The sequence below is a fragment of the Hyperolius riggenbachi genome, chromosome 3 (genome assembly GCF_040937935.1).
Source record: "Hyperolius riggenbachi isolate aHypRig1 chromosome 3, aHypRig1.pri, whole genome shotgun sequence".
Taxonomy (NCBI): domain Eukaryota; kingdom Metazoa; phylum Chordata; class Amphibia; order Anura; family Hyperoliidae; genus Hyperolius; species Hyperolius riggenbachi.
The window spans coordinates 73,644,881-73,667,725 of NC_090648.1; the positions used below are offsets into that span (position 1 = coordinate 73,644,881).

Below are 22,845 nucleotides of genomic sequence, written 5' to 3' on the forward strand. Positions count from 1 at the left end.
ACTGCCTCATAATCATGCCTAATATAATTCCATGCCAAGCCTTAATAGAATATATTCACCTATTACACGAGGGGCAGCTGTAAGTTTCAAATCTATCTGCCAATGCAGAGGCCGATTCACAAAATGTATCTGATGAATTCAAGGCTGGGGTAATACCATCCCTAAGCCTAGTGTTCTATGTCCCCCCATGTGCAGCAGCCCACCTCCCATTCCATGTGAAGCCCCCTGTTCCCTCTGTAACATCCATGTACAGCAGCCTTACCACCACCACAAGTAGGGAACTTGTCATTGCAGCCTCTACACTGGAGGTACCGGCACTCTTAAACATGCATCATGACAGAAAGAAAGAAAAAAAAAAAAAAAAAAAAAAAAAAAAAAAAAAAAAAGGGAAGGCACTGGCCAAACCAATACTATACATTTTATTAGATTAGAAAAGTAAGTACAGAGCAGTAAGGCTGCTTTCACAGTGGGACGTTACAGGCGCTCGTTAGAGAAGCCTGTAACGCTGCCCAACGCACAGTAATGAAAAATCAATGGGCTGTTCACAGTACCCACATTGCGTTACATTGTAACGCTACACGTTGAGAGAAAGTACTGCATGCAGTACGTTATACACGGCTAAGCCGCGTTAGACTATTTGCACATGCTCAGTAATGTTGGAGGAGGAGAGGAGAGTCCGCTATTGCAGACAGCCACATGGCTAATTAATATTCACTGCACTGTGTGACGTGCAGTGTTTACTTCCTGGAGCGGCCGCTTTGTGCGGCGATTGGCTGGCGGGACCACATGGTCCGCATGCGTCAAAAAGTACGCATCACGGACGCATCAAGAGCCGCATAACGCAGCTCAATCTGACGTCCAACTTCAACACCACCATGCGTTGCGTTAGGGGCACATTATGCGACCTTAATGTTGCATCTAACGCAACGTCTTAGTGGGAAAGAGGCCTAAGAGAACCCACCTCACACAGGTGATAACTTAAGGTGGCCATACACTTATAGATTTGCAGCAGATTCGACCATCAGATAGATTTCTGTCAGATGCCTGTCAAGTCAAATCTGACAGGTATCTGATGTGTGCCACACACTAGGGACAGATTTCCAATAGATTTCAGAATGAAATCTATTGGAAATCGATCTAAATGCATTATTGGACCATCAGATCCAATGCAACTCTATGGGCCATCGATCTTCAGCAAGCAGCAGATCGGCCTAGATTTTCCATCCTGTCAGATAGATCAAATCGATCTAAATCGGCCGCAAACCGATCAGGGAATTTGATAGAATCAATTTCTGATCGATCAATGGCTGAAATCGACCAGTGAATGGACCCCTTAAGAGAATGGCATCTACCTCCACACAGTCAAAAATGTGAGGGGCTAAAGGACGGGAAAAGCCTTGAGCACAGCGGGAGAGCATAACAATTCCAGGTAGGTAACAATTAGAAGAACATTCAGAAGCAGTCTCACTTAGAATCATTGCCTGAGACGGAAAGATTCTATAATCTCTTGCATTACTTTTAGAACGTTTTACTGTTCGATGCTTAACCTATTTTGGTTCCTGGACGTAGTTTCTACGTCCAGGAACCATGCGCGCTACCGCGCGCTCCCGCGGCGGATCGTGCGCGTGCACGCACACTCCCGGCCGCGGATTCGGTAGCCAAGGAATCAATGTATCGGCCTATGGAGCCCGATCACTGATTCCTCTCCCCCGCTGAAAAAGCGACAGCTTCTCTCGGAAGCTGTGCTTTTTCTGGCTGTCTCCTTCCCGATGCGTCACTCTAAGCGCGTGCTATGCTTAGAGTGACGTCATGTAAACAAACTCATGGCCGCCATCTTGTGGCCAAAAAGTAATACTACACCTGAAAAAAAAAAAAAAAAAAAAAAAAAAAAAAAGAATTAACACACATTTACATTATAAATCTATTGTTTACCTCCCACCCTCCCAAAAGTACCCAAATAAAATGTTTACTATAAAAAAAAAAAAAAAAAAAAAAAATACATTACAATAAAAAAAAAAAACATGTAAATATTTACCTAAGGGTCTAAACTTTTTAAATATCAATGTAAAGATGAAATATTTCTATATTTTTTTTTATTTTAAACTTGTAAATAGTGATAGATGCAAAATGGAAAAAATGCACCTTTATTTCCAAATAAAATATTGTCGCCATACATTGTGATAGGGACACAATTTTAACGGTGTAATAACCGGGACATATGGGCAAATACAATACGTGAGTTTTAATTATGGAGGCATGTATTATTTTAAAACTATAATGGCTGAAAACTGAGAAATAATGAATTTTTCCATTTTTTTCTTATTCTTCCTGTTAAAATGCATTTACAGTAAAGTGGCTCTTAGCAAAATGTACCCCCCAAAGAAAGCCTAATTGGTGGTGGAAAAAACAAGATATAGATCAGTGCATTGTGATAAGTAGTGATAAAGTTATAGGCTAATGAATGGGAGGTGAACATTTCTCACGTGAAAACGACGGAACCTGAATGGGTTAAATGAAAGGCTGTTATATACTGTAAATAAGATTTAAAAAAAAACAAAAACACACAGATGACGTGAGATAATTGAGGAGAAAGGGCTTGTGAACTGAATCAACCCCAGGAACCTCTATAGAGACTTCCCTCCCTGAACAGACCTCGTTAGTGATGGTCATCATGTGTAGGAGAACTCATGGAGGAGCGTTGATAGTTATGTAAGTATCTGATTTGCTACTCGTGATCATGTGATAATGGATGTGATCACAGCAAACAGAGATTTGCAAAACGATCAGCTAATCTAACAGATCAAGACATGACACTCATTAGCCGTAGTATTTGATGTGGGCCCTTGCCACATGCAAGCAAAGGTTAAAGGACACACGAGGAGAAAATAAACGTATGAAATAATTGAATCCATCTTCCTTCTCCTAAAAATGACTTAAGATATTCCACAGTTTTATTTTACGTTTAAATCTTTTTAAGTTTTAACTGTTTTATTGTTTTTGCTCGAAGTCCCATTCATTGAAGTATGTCAGAGCTAAAATATATGAACTGTTGGACCTTTTTATCTCTTTACTGCTTTCAGAAGCAATTTTCTGCTAGGAAAGTGTATTTATGGTTGGAATTTAACAGTGAGGGTCACACTGTAGTCACTTCCTGTCAGTCAAGACTCACTTCCTATCAGTCAGGACTGAGTCAGCCACTTACATACCTGATATTTAACTCTTTCAGGCAGAGAAAAAAAAAAAAGGAACACAGCATAGTTATTTGTGTGCTAGGCACTGTACATACCCATGTCTATCTCATCATGTCACCTCGGGTATCCTTTAACCTCCTTGGCGGTTAATTTTTTCTGCAAAAATTGCAGAATTCCAATTTTTTTTTATTTTTTTTTTAATGTTTCATGTAAAGCTACCAGAGTGGTAGCTACATGAAACACCACTAGAGGGCGCATGTGGCCCTCTAGTCAGATCGTCGCCGGCATCTATAGCAAACAGGGGAACGCGTATATAACGCGTTCCCCTGTTTGGCTTCTCCTGTCGCCATGGCGACGATCGGGATGACGTCATGGACGTCAGCCGACGTCCTGACGTCAGGCACACCCGATCCAGCCCATAGCGCTGCCCGGAACTCATTGATCCGGGCAGCGCAGGGCTCTGGCGGGGGGGGGGGCCCTCTTCAGCCGCTGCGTGCGGCCGATCGCCGCAGAGCGGCGGCGATCAAGCTGTGCGCGCGGCTAGCAAAGTGCTGGCTGCGCGCACAGCAATTTATAGAACGAAAATCGCCCCACCGGGGGCTGAGATCTCCCCCTGCGCGGCATAGCCCGAGCTCAGCTCGGGCTTACCGCCAGGGAGGTTAAGCTAGCAAACATCCAAACAAAAACACAAGACATAACTTTCTCCATGAGGCTACTGACTGCCCCACATTTATAATGCAATGTACAGTAATGAGTGACCGTCACTAGATGCTTTCCAGCACACCTCTGAGGGTAGGTGGTGAGCTCACTGTGCCTCCCGATATAACAGACAATTGTGGAGCAAAAGTAGAAAAGGAGGTCCGGGCACCAGATGAGTTGCAAAACTTTCACCAATGTATTTCATCCCCACAGCATATGGATACAGACAGATATACAATGGCCTTACACCCGTTTTGTAAGCACCGCTTGCTTCCTCAGAGACTATCTGTCCATCATGATCTTCAACCCCATATTAAGTGAAGCCACAAAAACACCCGAAGTATAGTTCCCTGTATCGGAGGGAGGGAAGGTTACTTATTTGGTGATGCTCCCCACTAGTTACGCCCCTGGCAAATGTAGAAACCACAGACAAACTAAACTATTCTATGGCTTTTGCCACTGTTCCCAGCGATTATAGAGCAAGTGGACTGTTCTCTGCATTCCAACAGCTCACACTAGATCACAGCCATTTCATGGATGCTCACAGCAGTTCCAATGTATGATACGCTGTGACTGTCCCAGTCATTCTCAGTAACGAACATGTGATAGACAGCAAACTAGGAAGTGTCCGACATCCAGTGTGCAAAATGAAACTGTGCGTCAAACACATCACAACAAGTCTGTACAGATAAGACACAGAACATTTATGTTCAGTCAAAAATGCCGTTCGACCGTCTTTTAAAGAGAACCCGAGGTGGGCTCATAAAAAAAGATTGATTCTCTCCTTTAGCATGCAGGGAGGCAGCGGCAGGTGGCGTGGCCTGCAGGAACACCCCTGGCGAGCGTTTTGAACATGGAATACCTCCCCTGTATTTACCCTCTGAGAGAGCAACAAATATTGTCGCTAATCTCAGGCGCTATAGCACGGTGGGGGGGCTGAGAGCAGCGGTGTGAGGACACAGAGGCATGTCATGAGGTAGAGAACATGCCTCTGTGACCCATCTGAAAATAAATTGCCTCAGGTTCGCTTTAAATATTGCTTTTCTCCTGGTGGACTCAAAGTGCCAGAACTACAGCCACTAGGAGGCATTCTACAGGCAGTAGCGGTGTTACGGAGTCTTGCTCCAGGTCTCCTCACTGACAAGGCGCTGGCTTACTGAACAGGAAGAGCCAAGATTTGAGCAGTAAGAGCCAAGATTCAAACCCTGGTCTCCTGTGTCAGAGGCAGAGCCTTTAACCAGTTCACTATCCAGCCACTAAACGATTCTGGCAGTGGGGAAACTCAAAACCACACCCCTGGAGAGACTGGAGCCTTAATCTACTGTCTCAGACCACTCGGCCAAGCTACCTGAACAGACTCGATTCTTAACAAATGATCCTTCAACATGTCTGCGGTCTGTTCCCGGGAATTGTACGACTTCCTGTCCTAACGACTACAGACAACTTTTCCCTCCACAAATATGCTGCTTGACTGTGTTTTAAATAGCGTGATCTACCCTGTAGAGTGTAGAGGAAAGTGGCAGGGGTTGAGCATGAGATAGCAGCAGCACAAGATTAATAAACCAGTCAGGTATGGTTTCCCAGCACAACTAATCACTAACAACCAATCTGTGGAAACCTGTACTCCACTCTACAAATTTAACTGACATGATGATTTCAAGCAAGTACCAAGCCTATACCAGCCCTAACACTGATGGCTACAAGTTCCTTTCTCTTGGAAACCGCTTATGTCAAGATTGATCATGAGCAGTGACTTGGACTTGTATGCTCGTTAGTCCCACTCCACAGGCAGAAGTTAGGATTAGCAAATCAGGAAGCAGTTAACCGGTTCAGCGCCGCAGTGCCGAAAATCTCATGCATCCGAGCAACGTTCACCTCCCATTCATTCGCCTATAACTTTATTGCTACTTATCACAATGAATTGATCTATATCTTGTTTTTTCCGCCACTAATTAGGCTTTCTTTGGGTAGTACATTTTGCTAAGAATTATTTTTTTCTAAATCCATTTTAACAGGAAGATTAAGAAAGAAATGAAAAAAAATCATTATTTCTCAGTTTTTGGCCATTATAGTTTGAAATTAATATACGCTACCGTAATTAAAACTCATTTATTTTGTTTGCCTATCTGTCGCGGTTATTTCACCGTTTAAACGATGTCCCTATCACAATTTATAGTGCCGATATTTCATTTAGAAATAAAGGTGCATTTTTTCAATTTGCGTCCATCGCTATTTATAGGCTTATAATTTTAAATAATATAATAACATACTCTCTTGACATGCATATTTAAAAAGTTCAGACCCTTGGGTAACTATTTATGTTGTTTTTGTTTTTTTTTATTGTATTTTTTTTTTGTTTTTTTTAAATAAAAAAATGTATGTGGGTAATTTTTGGGGTGGGAGGGAAACTGCTATTTTCTAATGTAAAATAATGTAATTGTTTTATTAAAAATGTATGTGGGTGCAGTTTACTATTTGGCCACAAGATGGCCACAGTGAGCAAAGTCCTGGATGCGAACTATGTCGCATCCAGGAACTAAAATTCAGAGGAGTTGTTTCCTGGGGGGCAGAAATACCACGCTCTCTGGAGAGAAAGCGTCGGTATTTCTGCGGGGAAGTCAGATCGGTGAATGGGAATTATATTCCCATTCACTGATCGGGGGGCTAGCGGCGGGCGGCGGGTGCGCGCGCGGGCCCGATCGCGCGCACCACGCAGGGAACACAGCAGTGCCTTTCTGGACGAGAAAGCTCGTCCAGAAAGGCCGAACTGGTTAAAGGGATACTGTAGGGGGGTCGGGGGAAAATGAGTTGAACTTACCCGGGGCTTCTAATGGTCCCCCGCAGACATCCTGTGCCCGCGCAGCCACTCACCGATGCTCTGGCCCCGCCTCCAGTTCACTTCTGGAATTTCAGACTTTAAAGTCAGAAAACCACTGCGCCTGCGTTGCCGTGTCCTCGATCCCGCTGATGTCATCAAGAGCGCACAGCGCAGGCCCAGTATGGTCTGTGTCTGCGCAGTACACTCCTGGTGACATCAGCGGGAGTGAGGACACGGCAACGCAGGCGCAGTGGTTTTCTGACTTTAAAGTCAGAAATTCCAGAAGTGAACTGGAGGCGGGGCCGGAGCATCGGTGAGTGGCTGCGGGGGCACAGGATGTCTGCGGGGGACCATTAGAAGCCCCGGGTAAGTTCAGCTCATTTTCCCCCGACCCCCTTACAGTATCCCTTTAACACAGCTGCTAGTTACATGGATCAGCTGCTATAAGCTTTGATTTGCTAATCTGAATATCTGCCTCCTGGGCAGTGCTTATTAGCATAATAGTGTAAAGGCTTGTACACACACTTGACTTAGAGACACTGAAGCAAATTAATTTTGCCCTTTTTACCTTATAATTCGCTTCAGTGCTCTCAGCACAAGTAAACCGCCGCGTCCCCGCCGCTAAACGAGGGCTGCAGAGCCCCCAAATCCCTCTGCAAACACCCACGACCAACTTGGTCCTGGATTATGCTGCCCTGAGAGGCAGAGCTATCTGCTGTAGCTATGCCTCTCCTGACGTAAATCGCCGCATGGATCTCCGCCTCTCCCTGCCCCTCTCTCTGAAGAAAGACTGAAAGGGGCGGGGAGAGGCAGCGATCCGCCGTGATTTACAGCAGGAGAGGCAGAGCTAAAAGCTCTGCCCCTTCCAAGAAATGCCGGCTGGATTGCCCCCCGGGGATTTGGGGGCTCTGCAGCCCTGGTTTAGTGGCGGGGACGCGGCGGTTTACTTGTATTGAGAGCACTGAAGCGAATAATAAGGTCAAAAGGACAAAATGTATTCGCTTCAGTGTCTAAGTTGGTTGAGGCAGCCGATAACGACTGCCTCAGCCGATAATAAAGTCTGTGTAGAGCAGCCCCAGACCCGCGAGCGATTACTTTGAAGACGCCGCTCCCCCCGCAGCATGACATCACGCATGCACCACTCCGTCATCCCTCCACCGCATAGCAACAGTACGCATTGTCAGCTACACAGTGATGTCACTGTGATCAGGTCCCAATCCCCGATGGGCGATATACATCATCTTTGACCATCACTAGATACAGTATGATCATAGTGGTGACTCAGTTAATGACAGATTGAAGTTACAGTTCATGGTTGATGATTTAACTAACCTATTACAGGCTAAAACCCCCTGGAAACTCAAGTAGAAAGATTGGTGCTAATCTACTTGAGGGAAACCAGCAGGAACACTCATAGGGAACTCTTCTCGTTAACCATTTTATTCATGGCTTATCAAAATGGTAGAAGAACAAGAACCATAGCAGCAGGCTTCCTAACTTAACATGTATTACTCTAAATTAGCAGCATATCATCCATCCTGTGTCTATAGGTGGCCTTCAGAGATTTTGGTCTCCTGGCCATACTAGAGGAATGCTTGGATGGCATCAGCTTGGATGGCATCACTGGGTTTAGTTTCATCTGTGAAGTGCGGAGGAGATCCATGTACAGAGAACCCCCCCCAGCTGATCCGGAGGAAACACTGATTTAATACCCATTTCTACCCTAGATTTTCCTTGGCTGAACGATCTTCAAAGATCTTCAAAGATCCCACCAATGGAGGTATTTTCAAGATAACAGGTGATGTAAATACAAGGATGAAAATCACATTTATTTTGGATGGGGTGTCCCTTCAGGTCACCCAACTACAACACCTTCACACAAAATGCTTGCAACAATGTAAAAGGTTTAAGTAAAGCCAATGTGTCCTTACAGAGGTGACAAAAAGCGGAAGACCAAATCAGGACTGGGACCCACTAGAGGCGCTTTGGCATTGATTGCCGACGTTCTGAAAAGTGCTATTCCTGAGGGGGGGGGGGTCCCCACTAGCAGCATTGCGATCGCAGGATGTTCACAAAATGCTACTTGCAGCACTTCTGCGATTTAGCAAATTGCTGATGCCATCCCGCAAAGTACCCCTATAGTGTAGTCGTAAAAATGTATTACGTAACATCAATGAACAGAATTACCACTGAAGAGTAAACTGTGAGATGCTGGTTATTGCCGCAAGAACAGGAGTCTAGAATATGTTGCGGAAAGAAGAAAACACTCATGAGTGGACAACACACAAAATCACAGCAACGTTTTGTCTCGGTATCATATGCGACAGCATGTACGAAACAGGAATATCTGTCTAGGCCTCCAACAACCAGTCAGCTGGTAGTTAACAGGTTTCTTGAAGGCGACCGTACAGAATGTCATTGAGGAGCTTCTGACTTGAGGATTGGGTTATACGCACAACCATTATACATTCTATATTTTCATATAATTACATAATTTTTTTATAAGTATTAGAATTTAAGGATGCAACTACAGTTTAAGGGACCCAGCAGAAAACCTCATATGGAACAGTTCTCCAATCACAGCATCCACTACAGCAAGAAACATTGTGATAGGTCTATGTCTATACTAAAAGTTTGAGTGCTGTCCACCCAATAGGGTTAGCAGAATCGGAGCAGTGCTTTTCAGCGCTGCTAGATTTGGGCGCAACCGGCGCCTCCATAGACTACAATAGGAATCACTCCTATTCCAGCGCTCAGTGAGTAACGTCGGCTCTGTCAGAAGACGGAGCCGAGGTTGTTTAAAAACATAATAATTCGGCCTCCAGCAATCGCTGGAAGCCGAATTATTTCGTTCCCCCACTATCCATGGCGGCCTGGAGGGGGAATAGTAATTAAATCGGCCCGGACTTGTGCAGAAGCAGGATTAGCCATATACCGCTGTACCCTGCGCCCAAGTCTACCGGCGCCGATTTCAAATGTCCTCTAGCAGAATTTCCCTATGAGGTTTCTTGCTGGGTCCCCTAATCTAGATTAGCACTGATTCAAGTATTACCAACAAACCAGTAATCACGTACCGTGTTTTATGGCTTGCATGGCTGTTGCTGGTGGTCCCATGGAAAGACGAAGGCCATGACATTCTGGTTTTCCTCAGCCCCGGTCGGTCGCTAGTGTCCATGGCGTCGGCTCTTTCCATCTGCCGGTGAGTGTGACGGTCTGTGTCCGAGTACCCTCTGTGTTTTATACGAATGGGTGTCCTTGGTTGCCGCCATAGATGCTGAGGAGGCTTAAGGGTGGCCTGTCCCTCCCGCGGCACAGGGAGCGACAGCGAGAGACTTTTCTTCGCACAAGGCGGTACTTCCATCATCTTGATCAATAAACAAAATAAATCCCCCCAAAAAAGGCAGAAAATAAAATTTCTCTTCAACAAAAAAATAAAACTAAGCGTTCGTATTAATATATTTCTATTCCTATCATCTAACGATGCGCGTTTGGGGCATCCGAAAAATAAAGCCTTTATGAAACCTCGATCACACCGTACGAGCAAAATCCATAAATACAAAAGGCAAATGAACAGTTAATTGGTTTCATCAACATATAAAAAACAAGTTACAAAAATAAAGAAATTCTAATCCAAATTATATTACTGAATGAAAAAAATCTTAATTCTTCGCCACACAAAAAAAGGCTATAAAAATAAAGGCAGATATTATGGATAAGCATTTAGCAATAATCTATAAGGGGAGGAAAAAAAAAATAAAGGCTAAAAATAACTAATGCACATATTTCCAGCACTACAGGAAGGCTGTCTATTTTAAAACAAGTCTAAAAAAAATGTAAAATATTCTTCAAAGCGATTGAAGGAAGAAAAAACAAAACAAAAACAAAATCAGATATAAATTGTGTTTACAGTTTGAATGGCTTCTATATGTTCAAAAAAATAGATTTATTTTTAGTATGTAAGTCTCCATTTGCTGTCTTAGACTAAATGTATATCTATGTATTTTTGTATAAACTGTCAATAGGCAGTACATACACCCTCCAGAGGGCTAGGGTCTCTCTCTCCTCAGAAATTATTGCTTATATTATTGCCAGCGAATACAGAAAAGACATGGAAGGAGATGAGAACGTTTTGTCAGAGGAGGAATAACCATACAGGCTATAGAGAGAAACAGGGGGGGGGGAGTCTTGAAATAAGCTTGGATGCTGCGCTAGATTATTGCACATAGGTGGTGGGGAAAAGCAGACATTTAAAGCGAATTCAGTCTGATCTGCAGATGAGAAATGATCCTGTATCCATGTGGAAGCTGAAAACTATTCATTTAGTGCAAAAAAATATACCCCATATATATTTGAAGGAGGATTGCCTTGCTGGACTCCTAACTGCCCTATCCTTGCAACAGCCCACAGCAGTCACATCATGTTTAACACTTCTGCTGATAGCTCAATTACATGCATTTTATAGCATTCTCTTCTGCTGAATCAAATGGATGTTTAGGCTCTGCATTTATAAAAAAAAATTAAAATCATGATGATGAGATCCTGTCTGTGGTTCTGGCGAATCAGAGGGACATCTGTCACTTACTGAACCCCCATCCTTGCAGCATCCAAAAAAATGGTACCAAATGGCAAGTGAGAGCGCTTGACGGTTGCCGGGCTGCCAATGTTTTGCAGAATAATAATTGTGATTATTTTTGTGCTCTCCTTGTCACTCCTCTTCACATATGCTCTGCATTCCTAAAAACAAATTCATTGCAATGGTGGGAAAGACTTTTTGTGTCCTGCTGTGTCAGACAGTTAGTGCTGCTGTCTCTGTGGAGGAGAAGCCTGGAGCTAGCTTGCTGTTGTTCCTCATAAGTGCACAGACACGCTGGCTGAAGGCTGCGATGGGTAAAGTGGCTGCATCGTCCATCCTCTGCTCAGTGTAGCTATAGTCCCGCGCGCAGGAGCGGCAGCTCTCCCTCCTCTCTCAGCCCAGACTGCTGGAAGACTGACAGACCTCTGCCAGGTGTCTCCTGCCTCCCTTCAGCTTTCGGCATGACGTCACGAACAAGGAGGAACGCTGCGTGCTGGCTCCTCCCTTGCCTCCAGTCGCTGCTGGTACCAAAAGCAGTAGGAAGGAGGGAGATGACAGGAGGGGGACGGTCCAGTCACACAGCACCAGAAACGCTCTCTTTTTGTTTTGATTTCACAGAGCTGACGTGAAGCCCATATCCAGCCTAAACTTTTTCTTTATTATCGTAGTATTGGCTAACTAAAGGAGGAGAATTCCCCTCACTCCAACTATATGTTCAGTCACACAAGTGTAGCAATGTTCTGTCCATGTGGGTAACTCATGCAAGTACTTGTGGCTGCACACATGATCACCAGGGGCGGCGCCAGGGGGGTGCAAGGGGGTGCTCGAGCACCCCCTAGAATTGTCCAAGCACCCCCAAAGCACCCCCTGGAGTGAACTGACTTCAGGCGTCTAAAAGACGCCAAGTCAGTTCACACAGCTGCAGCACGGAGCAGCAGGCAGGGCTACGGTAAGATGGCCGCCCGGAGCCCTGCTCTGCAGACTTCGAGTCTGCAGTGCATGGCTTCGGGCGGCCATTTTCCCGTAGCCCTGCTCTCTGCATGCAGGCAGGAAGTCTCGTCGTGACGTCGGGAAGGAAGAGGATCGTGGGCGCGCGGGCGCTGCGCGCCACAAGGAGGTCGGGACTCGGGACAGGAGGTCGGGAAAGTAGGTCTTCTGGCTGTAGGTGAGTAAATGGGTTTTTCTTTTCTTTTTCAGGTGATGCTGATTGTGCATATTGGGGTCATATCTGCTACGGATTGTGCATATTGGGGTCATATCTGCTACGGATTGTGCATATTGGGGTCATTTCTGCTACGGATTGTGCATATTGGGGTCATTTCTGCTACGGATTGTGCATATTGGGGTCATTTCTGCTACGGATTGTGCATATTGGGGTCATATCTGCTACGGATTGTGCATATTGGGGTCATATCTGCTACGGATTGTGCATATTGGGGTCATATCTGCTACGGATTGTGCATATTGGGGTCATATCTGCTACGGATTGTGCATATTGGGGTCATATCTGCTACGGATTGTGCATATTGGGGTCATATCTGCTACGGATTGTGCATATTGGGGTCATATCTGCTACGGATTGTGCATATTGGGGTCATATCTGCTACGGATTGTGCATATTGGGGTCATTTCTGCTACCGATTGTGCATATTGGGGTCATATCTGCTACCGATTGTGCATATTGGGGTCATATCTGCTACCGATTGTGCATATTGGGGTCATATCTGCTACCGATTGTGCATATTGGGGTCATATCTGCTACCGATTGTGCATATTGGGGTCATATCTGCTACCGATTGTGCATATGGGGGCCATATCTGATAACGATTGTGCATATTGGGACCATATCTGCCACCGATTGTGCATATTGGGACCATATCTGCCACCGATAGTGCATATTGGGACCATATCTGCCACCGATTGTGCATATTGGGACCATATCTGCCACCGATTGTGCATATTGGGACCATATCTGCCACCGATAGTGCATATTGGGACCATATCTGCCACCGATTGTGCATATTGGGACCATATCTGCCACCGATAGTGCATATTGGGACCATATCTGCCACCGATTGTGCATATTGGGACCATATCTGCCACCGATAGTGCATATTGGGACCATATCTGCCACCGATTGTGCATATTGGGACCATATCTGCCACCGATTGTGCATATTGGGACCATATCTGCCACCGATTGTGCATATTGGGACCATATCTGCCACCGATTGTGCATATTGGGACCATATCTGCCACCGATTGTGCATATTGGGGCCATATCTGCTACCGATTGTGCATATTGGGGCCATATCTGCTACGGATTGTGCATATTGGGGTCATATCTGCTACGGATTGTGCATATTGGGGTCATATCTGCTACGGATTGTGCATATTGGGGTCATATCTGCTACGGATTGTGCATATTGGGGTCATATCTGCTACGGATTGTGCATATTGGGGTCATATCTGCTACGGATTGTGCATATTGGGGTCATTTCTGCTACCGATTGTGCATATTGGGGTCATATCTGCTACCGATTGTGCATATTGGGGTCATATCTGCTACCGATTGTGCATATTGGGGTCATATCTGCTACCGATTGTGCATATTGGGGTCATATCTGCTACCGATTGTGCATATTGGGGTCATATCTGCTACCGATTGTGCATATTGGGACCATATCTGCCACCGATTGTGCATATTGGGACCATATCTGCCACCGATTGTGCATATTGGGACCATATCTGCCACCGATTGTGCATATTGGGACCATATCTGCCACCGATTGTGCATATTGGGACCATATCTGCCACCGATTGTGCATATTGGGACCATATCTGCCACCGATTGTGCATATTGGGGCCATATCTGCTACCGATTGTGCATATTGGGGCCATATCTGCTACCGATTGTGCATATTGGGGTCATATCTGCTACTGATTGTGCATATTGGAGCCATATCTGATAACGATTGTGCATATTGGGGTCATTGGACGTGTTTTTTGTTAAAATCTGCTCACATTACGTGTATTTTCTTGAGAAAACCTGCACAATTATGTGAATTTTCTGGGAAAAGGGTCACCAAAACTTGGGCCCTCTGTCTTTGCGTTGCACTTTTAAAGGGAACCCGAGGTGAGAATAATATTGAGGCTGCCATATTTATCTCCCTTTAAGCAATACCAGTTGCCTGGCTGCCGTGCTGGTCCTCTGCCTCTTATTCTTTCAACCATAGACCCTGAACAAGCATGCAGCAGGTCAGGGGTTTCTGACAATATTGTCAGAACTGACAAGATTAGCTGCATGGCTTGTTTCTGGTGTAATTCAGTTCACTACTACAGCCAAATAGATCAGCAGGGCTGCCAGGCAACTAGTATTGTTTAAAAGGAAATAAATATGGCAGCCACCATATCACTCTCACCCTGGGTTCACTTTAAATTACAGTTAGCCCCGCCCTCACCCGGTCATGACCACGCCCATTTTTTTCGCGCGCCGCAGGTTGTAGCCACACCCATTTTTTGCCGCGGCGCGCTTCGCGCGCCGCAGGTCGTCAGCTCCCCCGGAAATTGGTCCAGCACCTGCATAGCACCCCCTAAAAAAAATTCCTGGAGCCGCCACTGATGATCACATAGCTCCCAACTGGAATAAAATCCCTCTTTCTCCCTCATTTGTCCCTTTTTCATGACTGATGTACAGATCTATGTAAATATGTGTATTTTTCTACTGATTAATAGACTTTAAAATATTATTTTTATAACTTAAATTACTATATTTCTTATTTTTAAATGTTGAATGACTAAAGTTTTAAAACTGTGTCTTTTGCTTCTGAATTCTTTCTGGTGTCAGTGGCTAGGGGTGCCACACCCCTACTGTGAACTTAAAAAAAGCCTATTTACTTACCTGGGCTTCTCCCAGCCCCCTGAAGTCTTCCAACTCCTCTTCGTAATTTAGAACTCAACCACTCCTTAGCTGTCTCCCTCCGTATTCTGGCCGCCTCAAAAGTCGCCTGGTGTTCTGTGCATGCGCAGTACCAATTTTTGCTTACAGTACAAATGCAGAGGAGGCTAGCAACGCATCTGTAAAGCACAGACTCCAAGACTGATTGTTTTTTGGGTGGTGCGCTGACAATCGTCAAAGCCTCAGTAGAAGCGCTGCTATCTGCGAAACAGTCGCCATCCCGCCTAATGGGGCCCGTACATGATACCATTTTTTCATTTTTTTCAATTAGATAATTTAGTTTGATGATTCCATTACATTGAATATAAAGATTTTTCCAACATGTTCGATCGGATTATTATTGAAAAAACGGGATGATCGTTCGTTTTTTCTTGATTGAAAAAAAATGGATTCTTTTCAACTTTCATTCAATTTGATCGTTTTGGTCGAATAAATAGTAAAATCGAACATTTTATTGTACCGTGTATGGGCACTATTACACCCACCGTTTCAATGCTACATGGTATGTCAACTTCATGAATAACATTTGCAATGTGCACATATATGCTTTGCATGTCCCTGAAGATTGACAGCGCACCAATAATCAAGCAGTGCCTGAATCTATGCTTTTAAGTTTGTGGTTGTCAGTCAGCTCCTGAGCACACAGGGATGGCTTGCCTTGGATGTCTTGTTCCTCCACAGTAACTTTATACCTTACAAGTGGTTCTGGGTCACTAAGAGCTGTCTGCCTGCAGAGTTGTGAGCGAACGATAAGAAGAGGGTTAACTTACCTAATTGCCGCTTCCAGTGTCAGATCTCCATGGCCACAGCGGTGCTACGTGACACACCATCAGGACATGCCAACATATTTATTTATTTATTGTATTTATAAAGCGCCAACATATTACGCAGCGCTGACACAGGCAACTCATTTGGCTTTCTATACCACCTATACACAGATGATACACAACTGTACCTCTCAGCCCCAGACCTTAACTCACATGGGTACATGACTGTCTGCCCGCTATATCCTCTTTCATGTCCTCTCGCTTCTTAACACTTAATATGAATAAAACTGACCTAATACCGCTCCGCCTGATATTACAGTAAATGTTAATAACGTCCCTATAACTTCAGTTCCCAAAGCATGGTGCTTAGGGATAATATTTGATTCATCTTTCTCATTTATTCCTCATATTAACTCCCTAACCAGCTCCTGTCATCTTCAACTCAAAAACATAGCACACATTCAACCTTTTCTTACTCAGGACACAACTAAAATATTAGTACATGCTCTTATAATATCTCGTCTGGACTATTGTAATATATTGCTTGCTTGACTACCAACCAGTACAGTGGCTTACCTAGGGCATTTGGCACCCGGTGCTGGGTATTAAAAGACACCCCCCCCCTTAAAAAAATGGGCATGGCCACAACCGGCAAAAAAAATGGGCGTGGTCATGACCGGATGAGGGTCGGAGCTAACTGTAATTTAAAGTATTAGCTAGTATAGTTGCCCCCAGTATAGCTAGTACAGTTGCCCCCAGTATAGCTAGTATAGTTGCCCCCAGTATAGCTAGTATAGTTGCCCCCAGTATAGATAGTATAGTTGCCCCAGAGCTGCCCCAGTATAGATAGTTTAGTTGCCCCCAGTATAGCTAGTATAGTTGCCCCCAGTATAGTTGTCCCCAGTATAGCTAGTATAGTTGCCCCCAGTATAGATAGTATAGTTGCCCCCAGAGCTGCCCCAGTATAGTTGCCCCCAGTATAGCTAGTATAGTTGCCCCCAGTATAGCTGCCCCCAGTATAGCTAGTATAGATGCCCCCAGTATAGCTAGTATAGTTGCCCCCAGTATAGTTGCCCCAGTATAGCTAGTATAGCTGCCCCCAGTATAGATAGTATAGTTGCCCCCAGAGCTGCCCCAGTATAGTTGCCCCAGTATGGCTAGTATAGTTGCCCCAGTATAGCTAGTATAGATGCCCCCAGTATAGCTAGTATAGTTGCCCCCAGTATAGCTAGTATAGTTGCCCCCAGTATAGCTAGTTTAGTTGCCCCCAGTATAGCTAGTTTAGTTGCCCCCAGTATCGCTGCTCCAGGAGGGGGGAAGCAGCACTAGAAGGAGGGGCAGTGGGGGCAGCGGCGGGGAGGGGGGAAAGATCCCCCCCTCCCTCACCTGGGTCCCCTCCTTCTGCCTCTCTCTCCCTCCAAATGACAGCGGGGGCAGCGGGCAACTTACAGGCAGGGCGGGCAGAGACTACTTACTTTACTTCTGCGTTCCAGCAGCTGGAGCGCTCCGTCGCCGTCACGTGCCTCTTCTCCGCCTCCAATGCTGGGACATGCATTGGAGGCGGAGAAGAGGCACGTGACGGCGACCCAGCGTTCCAGCTGCTGGAACGCAGAAGTAAAGTAAGTAGTCTCTGCCCGCCCGCCCTGCCTGTAAGTTGCCCGCTGCCCCCGCTGTCATTTGGAGGGGGAGAGAGGCAGAAGGAGGGGACCCAGGTGAGGGAGGGGGGAGGATCTTTCCCTCCTCCCCGCCGCTATCCCTGTCACCCCTCCTTCTAGCGCTGCTCTTCTCCTCCTGCACTGTCTGCAATGGGGGGTCGTGGCGACACCCCCCTGGCTGGCTGTCACCCGGTGCGCCACGCCCCCCTGCGCCCTATTGTAGGAACGCTACTGCTACCAACTAATCGACTGGCACCCCTCTAATATGTACTGAACTCGGCTGCTCGTCTCATTCATCTCTCTTCTTGGTCTTCCTCTGCGGCTCATCTCTGTCAAGCTCTTCATGAGCTGACAATTAGCCTGAGGATCCAGTTCAAACTTTTAACCCTAACCTACAAAGCTCTCCACAATCTCTCTCCCCTGTACATCTCCTCACAAGTTTCCAGATACCAACCCAACCGAAATCTCAGATCTGCACATGAGCTTCTTTTATCCTCTTCTAGAACTACCTCCTCACATTCACGTATACAAGACTTCTCACGTGCCTCACCCCTCCTCTGGAATGCCCTTCCACAGCACATCCGTCACTCTCCCACCTTTGCAATCTTTAAACGTTCCCTCAAAACTAACCTTTTCCAACAAGCATATGCTCTAACTTAGGCCATTCACCTTTCGACCTCACATCTAGCGTTAGTCCTTACTAAATAACCTAATCATGCACTGCCTGTATGTATACTGTACCCTTCCCTACCTCTTGTTTCCTCTCATTCCTTTAGATTGTAAGGGCAAGGCTCTCTCACCCTTTTGTGTCTTGGAATTTAATGTATAGATTACGACTGATTTGCATTCAAGACATGTATTTAGCCCCTGTGGAGCTCTGCATGCCTCTGTTGGTCTACAATTAAGGTGCAGCCTATGAGCGCCGTCATTTGTTTGATGTCTGTTTGAAGAAATGTGTATACCATTTTATGTTTAGCAGCATTAGGAAAAAAAATCATGTTTTTATTTGCGGTAGGTCTTCCCCAAGAGGACTTGGCATCGCCGTGGGGAAGTCTAGTAGGGAATAATTTGTGCACATATTATTTATACTGAAGCTAACGTCCTCCTTTGCTGTACCTGTTTTGAATGCAAGTTGTGTATTTTAGTCCACATTGTGGAGCTCTGCACATCTATTGCAGGTAGACAATTCGGGTGCAGCCTCTGGAAGCACTGCCAATGTCTCCTGCTGTACAAAACTTATGTAAGTATACCTATGGCTAGCTGCATCCATGTGCTTCAATTTGCATTCAAATTATAGATTAGGGCTATTACATGATTTGCATCTGATTTGCATTCAAGGCATGTATTTAGCCCCTGTGGAGCTCTCCATGCCTCTGTTGGTCTACAATTCAGTTGCAGCCTATGAACGCTGTCATTTGTTTGATGACTTACATTAAAATTGTGGTGAAATCGTGCGATTTTACCACAATCACAATTTTACCGCTATTTTAACGTAAGTCAATGGGAACTTTTTTTAAAAGCTCTCAGAAGGCTCTGGAGGCCGAAACAGCGCTCAGAAAAGCACTTCTAGAGTGTCTGAGCCCTTACAGTACTCCTTTATGGGCACTTTCAAACTAAAGGCACAAGTTATGGTGATTAATTTATTGTGATTATCTGAATGTAAATGTATAGAAAGGTGGATTTTCCCTTTAATGGAACAGGTACATCATAAAATGTTTAATTGTTTACGTACAAGCTGTCATCTTATGATCCAGTGGTGTATACCTTTCTGGTTCCGCCACAGCAGCTCCATGCTGATATCAGCAAAGCTTCCACCAAGCTGATGTCAGCACATCTCTGCATGGCTGAGCTGCTGGAACAGGCAGCCACGAGTTGCAACCAGGACCTTTAACGATCACCATCACAAAAAACTGTGAAATGTCAAATACATATTAATAAGAAGGACATTTCTCCCAGAGTGAAATATGCCACAAATGACTTTTCTCCTATGTTGCTGTCACTTAAAGAGGAACTCCAGTGAAAATAATGTAATAAAAAAGTGCTTCATTTTTACAATAATTATTTATAAATGATTTAGTCAGTGTTTGCCCATTGTAAAAGCTTTTAAATCCCTGACCTGATTTACATTCTGATTTATCACATGGTGACTTTTTTACAGTTGGCAGGTGATGTAGCTGCTGCATGCTTTTTTTTGGCAGTTGGAAACAGCTGTAAACAGCTATTTCCCACAATGCAGCAAGGTTCACAGACAGGAAACTGCCAAGAGTACATAGTTTTCTTGTTTCTTGTGGGAGGGGTTTCACCACAATATCTGCCATACAGCGCCCCCTGATGGTCTGTTTGTGATAAGAAATAGATTTTTCATGTAAAAGGGGGTATCACCTACTGATTGGGATAAAGTTCAATTCTTGGTCGGAGTTTCTCTTTAACCAATTTTGGTTCCTGGACGTAGTTTCTACGTCCAGGAACCATGCGTGCTCCCGCGGCCGATTGCGCGCGTGCACGCGCCCTCCCGGCCGCGGATTCGGTAGCCAGGGAATCAATGTATCGGGCTACGGTGCCCGATCATTGATTCCTCTCCCCCGCTGAAAAAGCGACAGCTTCTCTCAGAAGCTGCACCTTTTCTGGCCGTTCCCTGCCCAATGCGCCACTCTAAGCGTGTGTTACGCTTAGAGTGACGTCATGTAAACAAACTCATGGCCGCCATCTTGTGGCCAAAAAGTAATACTACACCTGTAAAAAAAATTAATTTAAAATTAACACACATTTACATTATAAATCTATTGTTTACCTCCCACCCTCCCAAAACTACCCAAATAAAATGTTTACAATAAAAAAAAAACCCATTACAATAAAAAAAAAAACATGTAAATATTTACCTAAGGGTCTAAACTTTTTAAATATCAATGTAAAGATGAAATATTTCTATATTTTTTTTTATTTTAAACTTGTAAATAGTGATAGATGCAAAACGGAAAAAATGCACCTTTATTTCCAAATAAAATATTGTCGCCATACATTGTGATAGGGAGGGACATAATTTTAACAGTGTTATAACCGGGACATATGGGCAAATACAATACGTGAGTTTTAATTATGGAGGCATGTATTATTTTAAAACTATAATGGCTGAAAACTGAGAAATAATGAATTTTTTCCGGTTTTTCTTATTCTTCCTGTTAAAATGCATTTACAGTAAAGTGGCTCTTAGCAAAATGTACCCCCCAAAGAAAGCCTAATTGGTGGCGGAAAAAACAAGATATAGATCAGTGCATTGTGATAAGTAGTGATAAAGTTATAGGCTAATGAATGGGAGGTGAACATTTCTCACGTGAAAACAACGGAACCTGAATGGGTTAAAGTAGGAGGTAGAAATCTGACAGATCTGATTTTGGACTAGTCAATCGCCTCACAGGGAATTCTCTGTATTTCCTCTATTCTTTAGAAAATCATTCTATGGAAAAGATCTATGTAAGGTTAATGGACAACCTCCCGAGTCCAAAGTCAGATTTGTCAAACTTTTACTGCCTACTATGAGTAACAGCAATGTAGGAGTAAGTGCATTTTATTTTGGGAGAAATGTACTTCTTGTAAGTAACATATATTCTAATTTTACATTTATCCTGATAATGTTCCGTTAAAACACACTGCAAACCTCACAATAGTGCGGTAGAACTCTTGTTGGGGGATGGTCTGACATGCCCGCAGACACAAGTGTGATCCCTTCCTCACATCGCGGCAATATCACTCATTGTGGAGGGAAAAAAACAAAACAAAAACTGCCCAGTCACATTTTCCATCACAGCTGCGCTATGGGAACACCTGAGGCTGTATTTGGACATTGATCTCATCCATCCAATACTAAAGACCGCCAAATCAATGAAATGAAGCACCCATAATACCAGAATAATTGTGTAGTACCTCCTATTGATGCTGAATAAACACCCAACTGCGTTTATACAAATCAATGTTCTGCATTCAGCTGTGAGGTTATTATACGCTGCTCTCATACCCGAGTCTTTCTACACTGGACAGGTGGTGAGATTAGTACAAGATGTAAACTGTATTGCTTTAGTGTACATTATTTGTCTAATACAGCGCTGCTAGGTAACGCTTACCTGTGTGCCACCATTAGGCTAATGCAGCATAACTGCCTGTCAGACACATTTATATACACCTTACATGCTGAGGTCACTGCATGACACTCATTTGTTAGCTAGGAAACTCAATATTTGTCCCTTCTGTCCTTTGAAGTAACGTCCTCTTGTTTATATACCATCCCGCTTTACTCATGGAGCCGATCTATGTGTTTCTGGAGCACCGGCCATAGATAAAGTTATAAAAACTATCAAGGTAATCATTTTTTTTATTGTACTTGTTGAACTTGGTGGATGTAGTTGGTCATTATGGGATATTAATAACATTTAATATTTTGCTGTTTAAAGTGAACCCAAGAGGAAAATAAACTAATGAGATAAACAATTATATTTATCCTCCTACTTCTAAAAATGCCTTTATAAGTATCAAATGTTTTTCTTTTATATTTAAACATTTACAAAGCAGGATGAATGTTTTCTAATCAGTAGCAACCTAATAAGTTTCCCAGAGTTAGAAAAAAGGTCAATAGTGCATGTATTTTATCTCTCCCATGCCCTCAGAAGTGGTATTCTGCAAGGAAAACTTTTATGGCTGTAATTTGCTTATTAGTGATGTTTACTATATTCCCGACAGGGTGCCGACAAGACAGAAGCAGTCACTTCCATGCCTAGATATTAACTCTTTCAGGCAGCAAAATAAAACAAGCAAAACAGCTTGGTTATTAACCACTTACCACCAGGGGTGCATATATCTACGCTCCTTTTTACCCCCTTTCCCCACCAGGAGCATAGATATATGCACCTCCCGCAGCTACTGCTGCTGTCCGCTCTCCCGCTCGCTCGTGCGCGCGCTCCCGCACGCAGCCGGCCACTTGCCAGGAGATCAATGAACGGGAAAAACTGTTCCCGTTCGTTCATCTCAGCCCCCCAGCAATGATTGGCTGCGATCATTGTGGAAAAAAAAAGTTTCTCAGCCTCATTGAACGTCCTGTAAGCGTACTTCCGACGCGTACAGGTCGCATGAACAAAAAATTACTGTGGCCATCTTGTGGCCAAATAGTAAAACTACATCCAAAACATTTTTCATA

The 22,845-nt window shown here is 44.3% G+C and overlaps 1 protein-coding gene and 1 long non-coding RNA gene across 3 annotated transcripts in view; one reads left to right on the forward strand and one right to left on the reverse strand.

Annotated features, from left to right (window-relative positions):
* Positions 1 to 10,342, reverse strand: part of PDE4A (phosphodiesterase 4A) — a 479,899-nt gene extending 469,557 nt beyond the window's left edge. Inside the window, exon 1 of one of the 2 annotated variants that reach the window (XM_068274376.1) lies at positions 9,783 to 10,342. In XM_068274376.1, coding sequence (XP_068130477.1) covers positions 9,783 to 10,072 — 290 coding nt within the window. In that variant the 5' untranslated portion in view covers positions 10,073 to 10,342. The remainder of the gene's footprint in view (positions 1 to 9,782) is intronic. The other variant, XM_068274377.1, reaches the window with a different exon arrangement.
* Positions 10,343 to 12,341: 1,999 nt separating this feature from the next.
* LOC137562740 (uncharacterized) overlaps positions 12,342 to 22,845 on the forward strand; it is a 113,284-nt gene continuing 102,780 nt past the window's right edge. The window contains exon 1 of the long non-coding RNA XR_011030180.1: positions 12,342 to 12,446. This is a non-coding gene — a long non-coding RNA (uncharacterized lncRNA). The remainder of the gene's footprint in view (positions 12,447 to 22,845) is intronic.